Below are 17,431 nucleotides of genomic sequence, written 5' to 3'. Positions count from 1 at the left end.
GCAAAGCACCCCTGTGTATGCTCCTAATATGGAGAAACTTTACAGGGTTTTCGTTTCTAATGCCCAGCAAAGATGGAAAAGGTGAATATATGTTGCTGGGGATGGGGAGGGCAGATATAGGCAAATAGTCATTTTGTTCTGGCCATGTAGTTTATATGCTACATAGCACATCACTTTTTACCTGCAAGTATTGTACTGAAAGAGAACAAAAAGGACAAATCAATACTAAACTGTGTGGTCTTTCATACACAGTCACAGCCTGCAATGTTCTCCTTTAGAATCTTTTTAGAACCTCTCACTAATATGATCATGGTTATATTTCAAGTGATGTCTGCTGTAACAGGGTCACCAACCTGCATGAACCTAATATTTGAGACACACTGCTGGCTGAAAAGTGATTTAGACAATGGAACTCACATGTAAAGGACAGTGACAAATCCTTTTTATGAAGGGGCATCCAATGTCAACAGCTAGAAAACAAATGATACCTTGCAAACACCTCATCCTTATAGTCTAGTCCTTGTAAGATGTATTTTACCAGTGAATATAAATAAAACTCTAAAAAAATCAAATACATTTATATGGAGAGAGGTTATGTGTTTGTATTAAATGCCTTTATGTTGGATACTACATTTTAAATTACACCCACATATATTATATTTTATGTTATATTTTTGTTTTTTGCCTGAACAGTTTAAGACCACAGAGGTCCTAGCTTAGAGTATCAAAAGCGATCTACTCTTCCTTTCCTAATATTCACACATTGGCAAAAGCAACTTTGCTGCACAGATGTCTCTGTTCTTTTTCTACCCACCAGACACTGAAGTAACAATAGTTTGTTTTTTATCATTTTGTTCTAAACACGTTTGCTTAAAATACAGCCACGTGCAGTGTCACACATTACAGTAATAGCTCCATAAACATTACTAGTGCTGAGGAGAATAGGTAACTAAAATAAAGCTGATCTCATGTAATTGGCTGACCATTAAAGTAAAAATGTGATGGTAAAAAGATACAGAATGTGATCCACAAAATTGTGGATGTAAGAGATCACTTTTCTGGCAACTGACAGAAAAGGCAAAACAGGGATCATCCTTCCCATATATATACTTTTATTGGTACATCAAATATTAGTGCCGTGGATTGGTTTGTTTTAATCTCTAATTATCTTGATTACTATTTATTATTTACTTATATGATATATTATTTTCATAATTTGTACATATTATGGGGTCTTTTTATAAATGTTTTTACCCAAGATTTACTTATTATGTACTCAAAGTTAATAAATTGTTCACATTGGATTCAGGTAAAAATGATAAAAATAAATTACATTTGCATTAAAATAAAAATAATTTTTATGCGTGATATATATGTTTTTTCAATTAAAACCAATATAAAAAGGGTAAATTTTGGATAAAAAGTTGCATGAAACTGAAAAACAAGTATACAGGAAAGATGATAAGTGTGACAGCCAGGAAACTGCTATTTGTACAATGATTGGTACAATGTGGTTGGATTACTAAAAAGAGTTTAGGCTGTTGATTTAGCAGAGTGAATTATTTTTCCAGAAGAGATAATTCACTTAGCTTATTCAAAGTGCCAAAAATTAACTTTTGCAAAATATCACCAATCACATGCTAGGACATAATAATAAATCTGTTTTGCTTAAATATGAATAAATAGCAGAACTTTACCTCATTTACTAAGCTAAGTATAAATAAAAGCATGGTACAACTAGGAATATTACAAAATTACAAAAAAAAAAATAATTGACAGCCATCTCTTGGGTTCTTTAGGCTGCTATAACAAAAGTGAGGTGCACCTGCAAGGATTTTGGTTAAAATCAGGAACCAGAATTGCAGTTCATGTAGTGGGGTCCTTCTGACAAGTAAAGGTCAAGGCTTGTCGATTTCTTCGGTTGAAAATGCTGACTGTTTTGTGTCACTAGGTCTACAATTTTTTTTTCCTAACACCACTAAGCACTCTAAAGAACAAAGTGAGAAATCTATGAAAGGTTTGGGGTTAAACCAGGGGTGGGCAAACTTTTTCACCCAGGGGCCACAATCTGACTTTGGCAGAGAGTTCAGGCCGATTGGAGAGTGGGCGGGGATATGCCATCATGACGCCACTGAACATGACATCATAATGACATAACACCGCCCGGGGAAGTGGGCGGAACAACCCGCACACTCTCCCATCGCAGGCCCAGATCTGCGATGGGAGAGTGTGCGGGTTGTTCTGCCCACTTCTCGGAACCGGGTATTTGTACAGGGGACATGGTCTGCAGCTCTGGCCGGTGCAGCCCCCCCCCCCCCCAGCAGGGTCCTTCTTCTGACCCCGCTCGGGGGGACACTGACCAGAGCCGTGGACCACGGCCCATTTTATCCAGCCCATTGAACTCTCTCTCTACTTCAGCAGAGCCGCTGAAGTAGAGAGAGAGTTCAATGGGGCAGATAAAAAAGCCCAACAAGCTGTATATAACCAGGGGGGCGTAGTTTGCCCATGCCTGGGTTAACCTGTCAGCTAGAGGTTGATGTCCCTGTGATCACAAATATTGGATTATAACAGATCATTTTCTCCCTGTTCATTATCCTAAAAATGTTATATTGATCTGTTCTTCCAGTCACAGGCTGGGCAGGTCAAGGACAACCTTGGCTCAGTGGGGTTAAATGATGTTGGCCATCAGATTGGGAACATCTGTTAGCTAAAAGTAGGTTGGGAAACCTGTTAGGTCATGTAAACTTGTAATAGGCTTTATTTTTTATTTTATTTTTATTTATTATGAAACCACCTTTATTTTAGAATTTGTACGTGCAATACCCAGTAATCCTTTAGATCATCTCTAAGCTAAATGTTTTCTTCCTATCCTATCCTTATACAACCCTTCACATCATATCCCTTCTTTCTGTCCCTCATTATAATCAGAAAGGTTTATATTGAAATGATATTTATATCAGACTAGGAAATTATATTCAAAATAATAGTAGCTACAGTTTTAATCTCAAGGTTGTAAAGGGAGACTTGCCTACTCAAAGTAGGAAATATGCATTTCATTTCACGGAGTTATATTTTCCTAACAGACAATAGTAAAATCAGAATTATACTATAACTATTACCTTATCCTCTGTTCACTAATAAGACTTTACTTAAACATTATAAGATAAAAGCCCATTAAAAATTGACTTAAGCAGCATGAGAGCCCTAGGTTAATCAATATACATGTACTATAGAAGATTCAATGTTAAGTGTTGGACACGATTGAGCTAAAAATAAACGATCTCTCCAGCAGCTGGTAAAATACAATTACAAAATAACTATGTGGTCAATAAACGGATAGCACCATTTTCAATAAAGATGAACAAAACACACTGTCACCAGTTATCAAAGAAAGTTAGTTACTGTTAAAATTGGCTCTGAATTTTCAACTGTCCCTTGAGGGGTTTCTTTCACTACTATGGGCACATTTACTCCAGTAACAGTATTATTGGTTATCAATTATTTGTATATACACACAAATCTACAACTGCTATAACCCCATGCTTGGGGCATTGCATTAAATTTCTATCTTTTTCTGTGCTGTGGCTAGCAAAGCTATTATGTAGATCTTCTTAAAAAAAACATTTCCTTACTAACAAATCTATGACAAAGTATACACAACAGGATGGTGTCCTCTTAAAATACTCCAAAATGTTCTATTGCAGATCCTCAGCACAGTAAAAATTTCATTGAATATCCCAAAATGTTCACCTGCAAGTATATCTATGTTGGTTAACCATTAACATGTTTGTGAATACAAAAATAGAATCAAATTGAAGAGAAAAAAAAACAGAATGAAAACAAAATTGAAGCTTAACAGGTTTACATGCATTAGTATGCATACTGCATTAGTTTTTATCTTCTTTATTGTACATCTGGTCATTCCACATACAAAGTTGTTTGTTTTTTTTAAATTACCTGCTGAACTTTTTTTAAATTGAGTTTTGTTTTTGTCTAAACACACCTAAGTGATCTTAAGGTTTCTAAAATTGCTCTTCTGTCTAGTGTCTGTCTGCTACCCCAGCTTGGCCATACAGCAGATAAACTCTAAAGCTGCGTACACACCTGCAATTTTTCTCGTTGGAAAGGATCTTTCACGATCCTTTCCAACGAGAAAAGACTGCACGATGCATGAACGATGCTGTACATACAGCACCGTTCATGCTCTATGGAGAGGGGAGGGGGAGAGCGACGGAGCGGCACCCTGCTGCGCGCTCTCCCCTTCCCTTTCATTACGATCGGTCGTCGTCCATCGTCCATGGATCCGCCAGGACGGTCGTCGGACGATGGACGACGACCGACTGTACACACGGCAGATTTTCGCCCGATAATTGGCCGATACCGATTATCGGGCGAGAAAAATTTGCCGTGTGTACGCAGCTTAAAAAAGGAAGATTGACAAGTTTATCTAGTTGAGAACCAATAACTGTCTGTTCTTGATTGTTACACCCATCAGTACTCCGTGCAACATCATGGAAAGTAGGATGTTGATAAAGGTCTTAAACAATTGTTGATATTTGGATACCAGAGCTTGCCTTGGATTTAGGGCACCCATGAAGTTTAGGAAGCAAGCAGACATCTGGAGCTTCAGGGAGTGTAGAATCACTGTCACAAATAAGCCTTAAGATTACTTCAGGTTTATTTAAAAAAAACTTTAGGTAAAATTATCCTTTAATCAACTTCACCCAGCTTTCTGAAGCAGCCCATTTGGTGGAAACTATCAGACCCAAATAAGCTATGTTCTTTGTTTGGCCCTGTTGGACGCTGCAAAGAAAACTTCCATCCAGCTACTCTTCCAATTGTGCATTTGTATTATATCCTTCCTATGCTAATGTGAAGAGGAACCAGTCAGATGTTTGTTTTTTTAAAGCTGTGTAGTTGTATTTTAAAGACAGTTAACTACTGCTTCAGTATTCTACAAAAAAGCTGCTAAAACCTGCAAATTTCAGATGTGGAATTACACTGTTGTAGATCAGAGTTTGGGAAGTTAAACCATTTGCCCTGGCCTTCCATGCTTTGCTGCTGGCTGCTAAGTGAGAGATGTATAAAATAATGTAGAGAGGTGCAAGGGAAACCCAAAACCTAACTTTCTAAGCTTTAATGGGTATTTACAAAACTGAGCACCCCACGTTTATGCTTTCTACTTGGGTGGCAGTTTACTATGGTTAAAGTAAAGTTAACTAAATGTTTTATTTATATTGTGACTACAGTTCTTTAAAGCGGACCTAGACTAAATTTTTTTCTTTACATTAAAGAGAAGACAATCAATTTATATAAGTTAAAAAATACCTTAGTTTTTGGGAAGAGAGTTTTAAACCCTTTTTTTTTAAAAAAAAAAAAAAAAAAAAGAAAGGGCAAAGCTCCTTACCTTTCTGTCTTGATCAGACTCTTGCACAGAGCTTCATGGGATACATACATCACACAACCAGGGAGGCCTGGATGCTTTTCCCAATCTCAGGTATGCGCAGAGTGAGTTTTTTCCTCAATGGGGTAAAAAAAAAATGCTGATCACATTTATGCGCAGTGAGTTTAGCACTCTTTTTTTCCCATCTACGTCACCCGACCTCGTTGCATTTTATCCAGTATATGCATAACCTGTAAATAACGTAGGACAATTTTTTAGGTTGATACTTTTTTGAACTGATGTTTTCTGTTTTTACGATAAGCAAGCACGTATGCATTTTACATATGAAAGAAAACACCCAGACACATGGGCCTGATTTACTAAACTTTCAAAGACTGGACATGATCGACTATCATAGGAGAACTTGAATGATCCAGCAAACCTGGAACGGAGTTCCATAAAATTATTTGATAATTGTGGCAAATGTTTTCACTCCTGGACCAAATCCATTCCAGGTTTGCTGGATCACCCATGTTCACCCATGATAGTCTATCCTGTATGGCCTTGGAGAGCTTTAGTAAATCAGGCCTTATAAGTCATCTAAGGAAATGGCACAGCAGAGCTTTCACATGACTAAATTATAATAAAGAATGCATTTTGAAAACCATGATATTGTATCTTTAAACAGAGTCTGCCAATTCTGGGCAGAAAATCAACCACTTACTAAAATTCACTATTGTAACTTTAATAAATTAAAAAAATTAGATTTACTATTTATGATACTAATGCCTCTCCTTTGCTCCATCAAAGCCCTTACTAAAAATTCAGCCCAGTATTGAGCAGCATGTTATCTCCTCTCAGGATTTATTTTCTCAGGAGTATTTTTTGGATCCAAGTAACCAAATGCTTTGCTGAAACATAAAGAGAAGGAGAAAATTGTTAACTCTAACACCATCAGAACTTACACAGGCTTGGGATTCAGTGGGGAAGAATGGGTAAGATATGTCCTTTCAAGAAAACTGCCACTTTTCCTTGAATTTGTGCAATGCCTAAGCCTCGTTAAATCAGACTGTGTTATACCTTAAACTAGGAAATATTATTAAAAAAGCTGCACCGAAATGACCAAAAATGTAGGGGAAAATTCCAAAAATAAAGCTTGGGTAAGGAAAAGTTGTATGCTTTGTCAAGTTTTTCCTTGTGTCTGTGCCCTGCTAGGAAAGTTATGGTAAATCCAAAATTTTGAACATAACCAAACCTGTTCCATTGACGCGTCCCCAAGATAGTAACTTTTTAGAGAGATTGCCTCCTATTTCCTGTTGCATCTTTAGGACAGGAAATTAATGAAATCTCCCTAGTATAGCACAGACAGGAACAAATAACCTGAAAACAGTTGTATTCATTCTTTACTCCTAAAAACGAGTAATTGGCTTTATACTTTAATTCTGGATTGAGGTAAATCAAACACAGACAGAAATACATCACTTTATCATTGAATTACTACATGAAAAAGCTGTGTTTTCTTGATGGAAATTCCCTTCAGTATTTATCATAACTTCGGCACAGTTTATTTTAGCAACTTAATGCTACAGAGGAGCTGGGAGTCTGTGAACAGGAAAACATATTTTAAGAAACAGATAATTAATCAGATTCCTGTTTGCATCTTGAGATTCAGATGATAACTGTATCTCAGAAAGCTAAGATGACAAAATAATGAATACTTATACGAATTCAGCACATTTGTAGTAATTTCTTTTTTTCATTTTCAATCTTATTGCACATAGTACATTAAAGTAACGCTATCAAAATAAACATAAATGCATAGACTTCTGCATTTGCATAATGAATCATGTATGAGTTCAACTCAGAATTTTCACATCAGAATATATTTAGAGTAAAAAGAAAAAATATATATATGTATGTTTTATTCTCACTGCATTACCAATACTAATTCTGGGGTCTCCTTCTTTGAAGGTGGCGGATAACTCCAATCCATTTCTCAACAGGATGTTGAACAGAGAAACCATCACAAGGATATCTTTTAGAAGTAAGGATTCTGAAGATCCCATGGGGTAACGCAATATCCTTTTAACTTACAGGCATTGGAGCAGAAATATGATCAAAATGAAATGTGTAATATGTTATCAAGTCTGCGGTAAAAATTTGACCTGATCATACAGCACATTGATAATCTAATTCTGTTTAACAAAATCACTAGAAAAGTCTGAGAATGCAGTGGGTAAAGAAGTGTAATAATGAGTTGGACAGGCTGAAAGGGTGTGTACAAGCAAAGAATAAAAACATGAAGCGGTTATAATATATATGTGTTGTTTATTTGTCTTTTTAGTTTAATATATTTCCATAGTATTATGAATTAAGCAGCACAAAAATATCTGCCTTACTCAGACTGGCTTTGTCTGATTGAAACTTCCAACTAAGATGTACAATTAAAGATAAGTGTTAACTCCAGTCTTTTTTTAGACCTATACTTCATAAAAAAATATGACTTTAGATTTACTTTCTTTTTGTATCCATAAGTTGTCATTTTTGCCAGTTTTTATTGATGTCATGAAATAATGCCAAAGTATATTTACTGTTGTTTAATTAGAATATTTACAGATAGTGTTATTGCATCCTTGTCTAACATAACAGAGGCATAGCCTTGGGGTTCATGGAGTGAAAAGAGCATAGTATATGTCAATCAATCTGTGCTAAATGTCACATTTACATAGGAAAGGAGCTTGTATTGTAACATAACATGATTAAATTCACTGATAATCTATGTAAATTCATCATGTACACAAATAATGGTAGAATGCTTAACACAATCTCCTGTCAACTGTCTATTAAAGGGTTAGGATACTTTCTGCAGGTTCTGGGAAGACTGTGAAATAGGAATGATGACAGATAAATCCAATGTTCAAAAATGTGTATATATATATATATATATATATATATATGTTTTATTGTTGTATTATAAAAATCAATTCCTGAACCTGTAATTAGGAGAACAGACAACAGGAACATATGATATTATTATTAGAAATATTGTACATATTATAGCCTAATACATGATAGCTAATATTGTTCAAATAATATATATATGTGATATACCAGGACTTCACTTGTATATTCTTTGAAATGCTAATATGTATGTAAAAAAGGCATTTTCCTTGAACTCTAAAATGATTAAGGTTAAGTCTTTGCTGATTTTAATTTTAAATAATTATATTTGCCCATTCAGCTTTTGTATGGGTTTTTAAGCATTTATAACAAAGTTTTAAACCACAAGTAGCAAAAAAGGGTTAGAACAGAAACGCCTCCCAAATGCTCCAAAACAGCTTTTTCAGTCTGATTGTATTTATATGTTGTAAATAGGTAAAATATATACAGTGTTAGTTATATATAACTTTGTCTTTAAATCAGCATTTGAAATATGAATGATGACAAAATTGTTTGATCCTTTTTATTTGTATTTACGTAAAGGTTATGCATTCAGGATCCTTAAAAAGCTTTAGTAATACTAATAAAGTACATAATGAAAACAATTATAAGAATACCTTGAATTTGAAATAGTTGATTAGGTATAAAATAAAGAATGGTTGCTGTGTAGCATTGTTGTTTGAATTCCACAAGTTAAAAACTAATCATAGTAAAAGGGCAAATTTTGTTTCTCCTTGTTTGCGATTGTTCTATGTATGGGAATTCTTTCTATAAATTTGTGGCCATTGAGAGATTAGAATGCTATTGCAGCTTTGAACTGAAAAAAAAGTCTGTAAATATTCTTCTTCTAGTGCTATTTAAATACTTAGATTTAATTTCTTGTATGCTGGGACTGTAATGATTGTATGACTGTGAAATGTGAAAGGGTTGGGACAGACCTCTATTATTGTTATTGTAGTCTGTGAGATATTACCAGGTTTACCTATTTCAATAAATATCAATCTACTACTGGGTTTCAATTCATCTTAGAGCCTCTTCTACAGATACATATTTGTCAAGTTTAAAAAAAAATATTTTTTGTGGGTTTTTTTTTGTAACTGATTCCTCTTTATATATGACATGTAAGTCCAATCTGCATAACCAATCTTGTTTATTGTTTATTGTCATTTTCCAACCATTAATAAATGTACACTAGACCAGTTCCTAATCCCCAACCTTCCTAGAAACAATAAACCTCTAGAAGCGAGTTCCAGCTAAAAGTCTTAGTCGTACTAAGCTGCTGAGATTCTGCAGACTTGTCTCCCAATTTAGGTAACACTGTCTCATAATAATATACATCTGCTAAAAATATGGGTGACAATTTTTGTTCAAAGTACTTCTGTAGTAGTGGGACTTGTCACCTAAATACTTTTTATATGCAAAATTGAACTCTACATATATCTAATATATATATTTATATATATATATATATATATATATATATATATATATGTATATTAGAACGTTAAAAAATAACAGGGATTAAAAATTTCCTTACCCTCTCATAAATGTACATAAATGTATCAAATCAACCTCTCCTCTTCAACCTCCAACATTTCATCGGTATCGGTGGTATTGTATAAATAAAATATAATTATACCCAGCAATAACAATGTGAGACTCCTGCATACTTGAGACGCAACTCCTTATGTAGGCTAGATCATGTTTAACTTGCAAAAAAGGACACTAAATTATTTGATCCCTTACTTAGGAGACAAGACCATCATTAAACTCACACTGTATACACACTATATACCTCCAAGGACATGGCAATAAGAATCGCAGGGTAGGGACCCCATGCCCATATTCCTATTTCTCATTATTAAGCAGAATTAACCTAAATATTTATTTAATGTAGCATCATATTCCTCTAAATCAATACATTCCATTTATGAATACAGCATATTCACAAAGCCTCCAAGTCATTTCATACCTAACCGATCCAGTTTTCTATATAACTGAATTTTTAACATTTACTTGCCTAGTAGCAGCTGGGAAGTAAATGGTATGTAGTAATCTTGCAGTAAATAGTTCAGAATTTCAATTATGGCCCCAAGCTGCACAGTTACGATCTTTAATGTTAGGAGCTTACACTTTTTCATTAAATGGGCCAGACAATTTAATGATATATGTAATTGTCCCATTGATGTAGCTTCTTTTCTAATCTGGAGCCAGAATTTCACAAGAAATATATATTTTATTGTTTAATATATACAGGCAGGCATATTTCCTCCTCTCATGGAGCTGTTTGCCTCTTTATGACCACACTGAGAATTCCCCTGCATAACACTTGTTTATAGCTACTTAATGAACAAATGAAAAATTGATTTTATAAATTCCTCTAATAGCTAACCCAGTGGTCAGTGTCATCCCATCATGGTCAGGTTGTAGCATAAATGCATTAGAATAATTCATAATGCTTCATCTACATCCCTTCCTAACAATTATTGAGCTGGTGTATTGGCTTAAATAAAAATAAACAATAGTTTAAATTGAAAATGTCTCTGTTCGGTTTTAGACCTGTTTAGTAGCTTATGAGGAAATTGTGGTGGTTTGTTATGGTCTCATAAATGTAATTGACATGCCCAAAAGGCATAGGGAGACTGTCAGAAAACATTGTGTTGATAAAAAAGGGGTAAAATGCTATTTTTGCATTTTAAAGGACAAAATGGAAACACACAAAGGGTAATTCCCAACAGTAACAAGGTATGGTGGCAAGCAGTACTTTGCTCTATGCATTTATTTATTTAAAAAAAAAAATTGGGCCTGGTTTAATAAAGCTCTCAATGGCTGGAGAAAACACACTTTCATCCATGAACCTGGGTGATCCAGCAAACTTGGAATGGATTTCTTAAAAGTCATTTGCTATTTGTTTGCAAATGTTTCCAATTTTGGAGCAGATCCATTACAGGTTTGCTGGATCACCAGCATCAATTAGGCCCATTGGTTTGAGCAGGAATGTCAGTGGGAATGTCAGTGAAAGTAAAATGTTCCATCAAAGGTCAGAAACTTTTCTACTAACCAAACTTTTGCGTGAAAATTTAATATTCAACAAGATTTATGATTCCTTAAAGTGCAGTCACCTCTTAATTGAGACTTAGTTGGCTAGAAACTAGTTTTAGAGGGAGTAACATGAATATTGCCACATTTGGCTGAGATAAAGGTCAATAGGATGGGAAGAACTAAAAAGGAATGTTCTGGTTCACAAAAAAAAAAGTAACCTGAAAAACCACATCATTTTTTATTATGTTTTATTCTGAATAGCATAACACTTTAAACTAAACTGAGTTTGGAACTGTGTTGAGTTTGCAGATTTGCTACACCAGGTTCCCGCTGTTCCTAGCAGTAAAATTTAGATGGGATCATCTGTCGTGATTTTACTGTTTATTCATTGACAATAAAATCCTGAGTCATGTAAACCCTTCTTTAAGATTGTAGACTTAATCTTCTACTACTAAAACCACATGTCTTAGAAGGGTGTAGAAATGGGCCATTTCTAGGAGGTCACTGATCCAATTTTCCAGTTATACAGGCATCTGAATACAAACTATAAGTGTATTTTTCATGGTACAGGATGTTATTTATAGAATGGGATTCCTTTCTGCTTTCCAGCAAAGAATCCTCTACAGCTGTAGGATACCCCCCTGGCTGCATACTGTCTGTGAATTAAGGATGAGGACATTTGAAAAATGAGGGCCAAGTTTCATGTGTTCTACAAAATCTAATCACTGAACTTAATATTATACGCTTTACCCCTCCAGCACCTGCAAAAACTGGAAATATTAGTTGGAACTGACTGACCCTGAAATTGCAACTTATTTGTGACTTTAGTTCACCTTTAGTAAATTGGGCTTGTTGGTTATTTTTGGTTTAAGATAACACATTCTCTGACATTTTTCTCAGAATAACCTGGGATATAAGATGTACGTGTCAAGCGGATGAGTTCTGTATTTTTTTTACAAAGCTAAACATCATGGATGTCTTTTACCTAAACCAATTGCTACAGGTGGAAAATCTGAAAAAAACCCAGAGCCCCATTCCTTGCTTTTGCAAAGAGTTAAGCATTTTGCTCACATTGTTTAGTTTGTTTGTGGTATTTATATAACACCAAGATATTATGCAGCTTTGTGCAGAACAAAGAGTATAGATCCAGTCCCATCATTACTTCAGTCCTTATTTTATCCACTTCTATATTCTTTTTACACATAGCTGTGCAGGCAGCTTGTCAATCACTAGCTCACAAGTTTAAAACAAGAGAGATCAATGACTAACTGTCAGGCGGTTCTTTTCAGTGCATTTTGCTTGATAGGCCATTAGTTTAGAAGGCTGCCAGCTATTTGGAGAAAACAGTAGTGAAAGATTAGGTCACAGTGCGATTAAATAGATTGGTCGCTACCCAAGGAATGACTTTCCCCATCAGTATTTTTTTAATAGATCTACATTATCCAATTTACAATACTTGTGTAGATTACAAATATGTGTATTTATGCATACATTTTCTCTCTGCCTCTGTCCTTATTTCTCTCCTTATAGATAGATAGAAAGATAGAAAAAGCAATACTGACAGTGGAAGAGATGTGGTACACACTTCGATATGAATGTGTCGTACAACAATCTTTTAGGTAGTTCTGACTTTTATCAAGCTGCTACACCAGACACAAGCCACTATTTAAAGAGTTAGTAAACAAGCCAGTTGCAATATTTATTATTGCCTTTCTGGACTCCCAAGGAGTTGTTTTCCCAAGGAGTAGGGGTGTAGTTGTAAAAAAAGAACTATCCAAGGGGAGCGCGCATGAGCATTATTGGTATGTAAACGTGCCCGCCCCACTACACCCCTGCCTATGTGTCACTCAAAGGGGAAGAAACTTCCCCCAGAATGACGTCATTATACCAGAACTCTCCCATCGCAGGTCTGAGTGTGGTTGTGTTCAGAGAGACAACTTGCCCACTGCCCTGAGCCTGCAGTTCCATACAGAAGACATGGTCCACGGCTCTGAACTGTGCGCCCCCCCCGTTGTTTCCTTCTCCCGACCGGCCACCGCGGACCACCAAATAATTTTTTGCAAAAAAAGGAGTGGGCACACGAGTGAGGGTCCGGCATTCCCACCCGTGTCCGCCCCACTACACCCCTGCTGAGGAGCATTCATTAGTGAGTGTATGACAGACACTACCCCTCACACAACCAGCTGTACAACTTCCAGCCACAGAATCAATGAACCTCATAGACCTTGGGTGTCAAACTCAAATACACAGTAGACCAAAATTACAAACTTAGAAAAAGTAACAAGACAAACTTGAAACTGAAATAGCACCGCTACTACACTGCTGCGTCAACAAAACAGTCCAATAGTAAACAGACTTAATGTTATGAGTGGCTGGAACTCCCTCTTCACTGAAATAGCACCGCTACTACAATTCACTGCGTCTATAAAACAGTCCAATGCGGGGCCACGCACAAGCAGAGAGGCTGCTGGTCTATAGATGCAAGTGATGCCGCTACTACAATTCCCGGCATTACTTGTATCTATAAAACAGTCCAATGCGGGGCCACGCATAAGCAGAGTGGCCGGTGGTCTATAGACGCGAGTGATGCCGCTACTACAATTCCCGGCATTGCTTGTGTTTATCAAACAGTCCAATGCGGACTGTTTTGCGGACTGGACAAAAAATTCAATCTTAAATAGATAAATACACAATAGAAAAGCACAAATAAACATGAAAGGTAGCCTTATGTGCAAAGTCTTTGTCAACAAATGTGGGGCGGAACAGCATCACTTGCTATAGTGAAAAATCTTATACATTTCGGTACAGTTTAAAATTGCAAACATACACCGTATATCTTTGATAACCTCTGAGTCAAAGAATACATAACAGAATAAAGCCTCCGAACCTCTACTATCTCGTCAGCCATGGCTTTTCTGAAAGTAAGGGACATCCATTAGCCTTCTATAATCCAGGAAATCCTGGAAAAAAGTCAAGGAAGACCATACCTGAGTAAACTTTTCACTTCTATCATGAAAACTGGCTGTTAAGTCCTCCATTAACATTAACTCATTAACCTTACTCAGCCAGAACCCAGGGGATGGTGGAGAAGTACTTTTTAGTAAAGGAAGAATCGCCCTGGCCGTGGTCACTAAATATTTTACAATTGAATTTACAAAACTCTTATGGGGCCAGTCATGGCGAAACAACAGAAAAAAAGCCGGGTCCTCAAGGATCTCTAGCACCATTAGTTTTTGACACACTATCCTAACTGTTGACCATATCTCAGTGAGTCGAGGACACTACCAGAATATATGTACATTGTGCCAGTGTAGCAATGCTATGTCAATGCAGTGGCGGGCCAGCTGCAATTCATATTTACGATTCCTTTGGGGGAAAAAAAACGTTGCAGGCCAGAGTTTGACACCCCTGTCATAGACGTTCACTGCATCTACAATTTGGTATTCTGTATAGTTTTCAAGCTTCAATTACTATTACTTTCAAAAATTATTTTACAAACAATTAATATGACTGAATTAATAAGAGGGTAAGTGCCTAAACATATAACCAGCCTACTTGGGCAAAGGTTAAGAACTTCACTACCATCAGAAAACCTTCATGATTTTAAGAGTTACTGTACTGGGGGCAAAATAACCACAAGTAGTAAAATGATTACAATTGCTTGTATTTGTAATGGTTTATACACTTATTTCTACAGATGAAGCCAATTTTATACAAGATCTTAGTATTGAAGAGCTGTATCCAGAGTCATTTGGGTTTCTGACATACCAAGGTTCCATGACCATCCCTCCATGCTACGAGACAGTGACTTGGATTATTATCGATAGGCCTTTGAACATCACTTCAATGCAGGTAGTGTGTTTCTGATACTTTTTTGTACCGAGACTTTGTACCGAATTCATTAAACCACCAATGTGTGTATTTTTGTAAAGAGTTAGGAACTAAAGTGATTGTCAGTTTCTTTACTTTATTCTACTGCTTTAGCTTGTGGATGAATTCCAAAGTACTGGCAATAAATGCTCGACTATTTCCAACTTGCATTAAATATGAACTACTAATATTTGCAAATTCCACTAGCTGTAATAATTTGAAGGTGATTCTAGCTTATATTTAAGTTCCTATTTATTTGAGCATACAAATAATATAATTATGGAAGCAGTAATTATAATTATTATGTAACATGAGGATAAATATTGTTTTACTAAGTTTCTTAAAACTTGGAAAATGCAGATTGAAAAACACACTGAAATGAATATTTCTCTTTATTGATCCCCCCTAATTTAAAAAAGACTAGTGGCATCCTTTTATTGTCAAAAAATGTGTCATCATCATGAACATATCATGAACATTAAAGTAGGCGTAAAGCCAGTCAATACATTTTTCCAATAAGTTGTATCATGTTAGAGCCCCTTCACCGCATTCTAGTGTGGTGGGTAGCAGCAACACGTTACCCCATAGTAGACACATTGGGCCTGACTTTTATCAGTGAACCTGGGTGATCCACAAAACCTCGAATGGATCTTGTCCAGGATTGGAAACATTTGCTAACAAATAGAAAATTACTTTATGAAATCCATTTTAGGTTTGCTTGATCACCCAGGCTCACTGATTGTGTTTCCTCACATTTTTTTGTTTGCTTTTTTTGGAAATTTTGATGTGTTGTCACCCTATTTATTTTGAATATGCTTCCTAATGCAACAAACATTAACCTATAGGAAAATGCATGTTTATGAAACACATCAGGAACTGATTCAGCCCTAATATAATATAACTAATAATAATATAGTTGTTTTACCCCTTGAACCAAACTTTTTGGACTACTAGGCTATTTCAGGAGGTCAAGAAGGCACACTAGGCCAGAAGAAACAAGGTGTCCAAGAAAAGGTTTTTTATTAAAAAATACAGTATGATCAATAGGAAACATGATGTTGCATGTTCTTAGCGACAGATACAATATCAGGTTCTGATGATGAGGAGTTGAGCAACAGAATGTCAATAAGGCGATTGTCAGTGAGCTGAGAGTGCAGCTTGTTCTTACAAAACTTCATCCTGGAGAACAGCTGCTCGCACAAATAAGTGCTGCCAAACATTGCGATCAAACGCTTGGCACGGGCTAACAACATTGAAAACTGAGCATGTGGCAGCGGACGGTAGAAGTCAATGAGGGTAGTGAAAGATGTAAACTTGGAGAAGAGAACGTCCAAAGCCTGCAGCTCAATCAACTTCAATTGCACATCAGAGGGGGCGTCGTCATAGGGAAAGTCAAAAGGACGATCTTGAACTCTTGCGAATGAGAATGCACATCAGTAAAGCGCAAAGAGAATTCATTCTGCAGGGTTGACAGCACACTGATGCATTCTTCGGTGTCAACGAGGGCTGCATCACACTGGGCGAAGTGCTGTAAATGGACATAGTCGCCCTTATACAGCTGTTTCTCCCATGGAATCAGCTTTGCTTTGAATGCCCATACGTAGGCTTCCATGTTCGTGATGAGCACGTCACGTCCTTGAAGCTACAGGTTAAGTTCGTTAGGAGGAGGGGGTGATATCAGTAGGGAAGCCGAACCACAGAGCTTAACCTTGTCACAGAACTTTTGAACCTTGTGGTAAAGCAGATCGCCATAATCAGCCTCTGCAGCTTTGCACATGTGCTTAAAGATGCAGTGGCTGAGAGGACGAGCAAGCACTGCGTTCACTAACTTCACAACAACAGACATAATGTCCTTCATGACAACTGCTTTGGCACACAGTGACTCATAGTGGACGATGAAGTGCACCTTGCGTATCTCCTGCACACAGACCAAAGTGCAGCAGTGGTGGATGAGCAGCTGCCAAAGTCCCTTGGTACATCCATCAATGGCAGGTGCACCGTCGAACAGGTGCACCGAGACGAGCTTCAACAGGTCAAAACCACTCAAAGCAGGTAGGAGGGCATTGAGGACATCTTGGCCAATTGTCATTCCATTCATCGGGATGAGGCTGAGAAACTCCTCAACTACCTCCAGGTCTTGCATGATCCAACGCACAAAGATGGCCAGCTACGCAGTGTCTTTGATATCACAGCTCT

The 17,431-nt window shown here is 36.6% G+C and overlaps 1 protein-coding gene across 2 annotated transcripts in view; it reads left to right on the top strand.

Annotated features, from left to right (window-relative positions):
• Positions 1–17,431, top strand: part of CA11 (carbonic anhydrase 11) — a 205,672-nt gene that overhangs the window by 170,984 nt on the left and 17,257 nt on the right. For both annotated transcript variants that reach the window (XM_072426497.1, XM_072426496.1), the window contains 2 exons: positions 7,355–7,427; positions 15,063–15,217. In XM_072426497.1, coding sequence (XP_072282598.1) covers positions 7,355–7,427; positions 15,063–15,217 — 228 coding nt within the window. The remainder of the gene's footprint in view (positions 1–7,354; positions 7,428–15,062; positions 15,218–17,431) is intronic.

The sequence above is a fragment of the Pyxicephalus adspersus genome, chromosome 11, assembly GCF_032062135.1.
Source record: "Pyxicephalus adspersus chromosome 11, UCB_Pads_2.0, whole genome shotgun sequence".
NCBI classification, from domain to species: domain Eukaryota; kingdom Metazoa; phylum Chordata; class Amphibia; order Anura; family Pyxicephalidae; genus Pyxicephalus; species Pyxicephalus adspersus.
The sequence above is the reverse complement of the archived record's forward strand: the minus strand, read 5'-3'. Positions and strand labels throughout refer to the sequence as shown.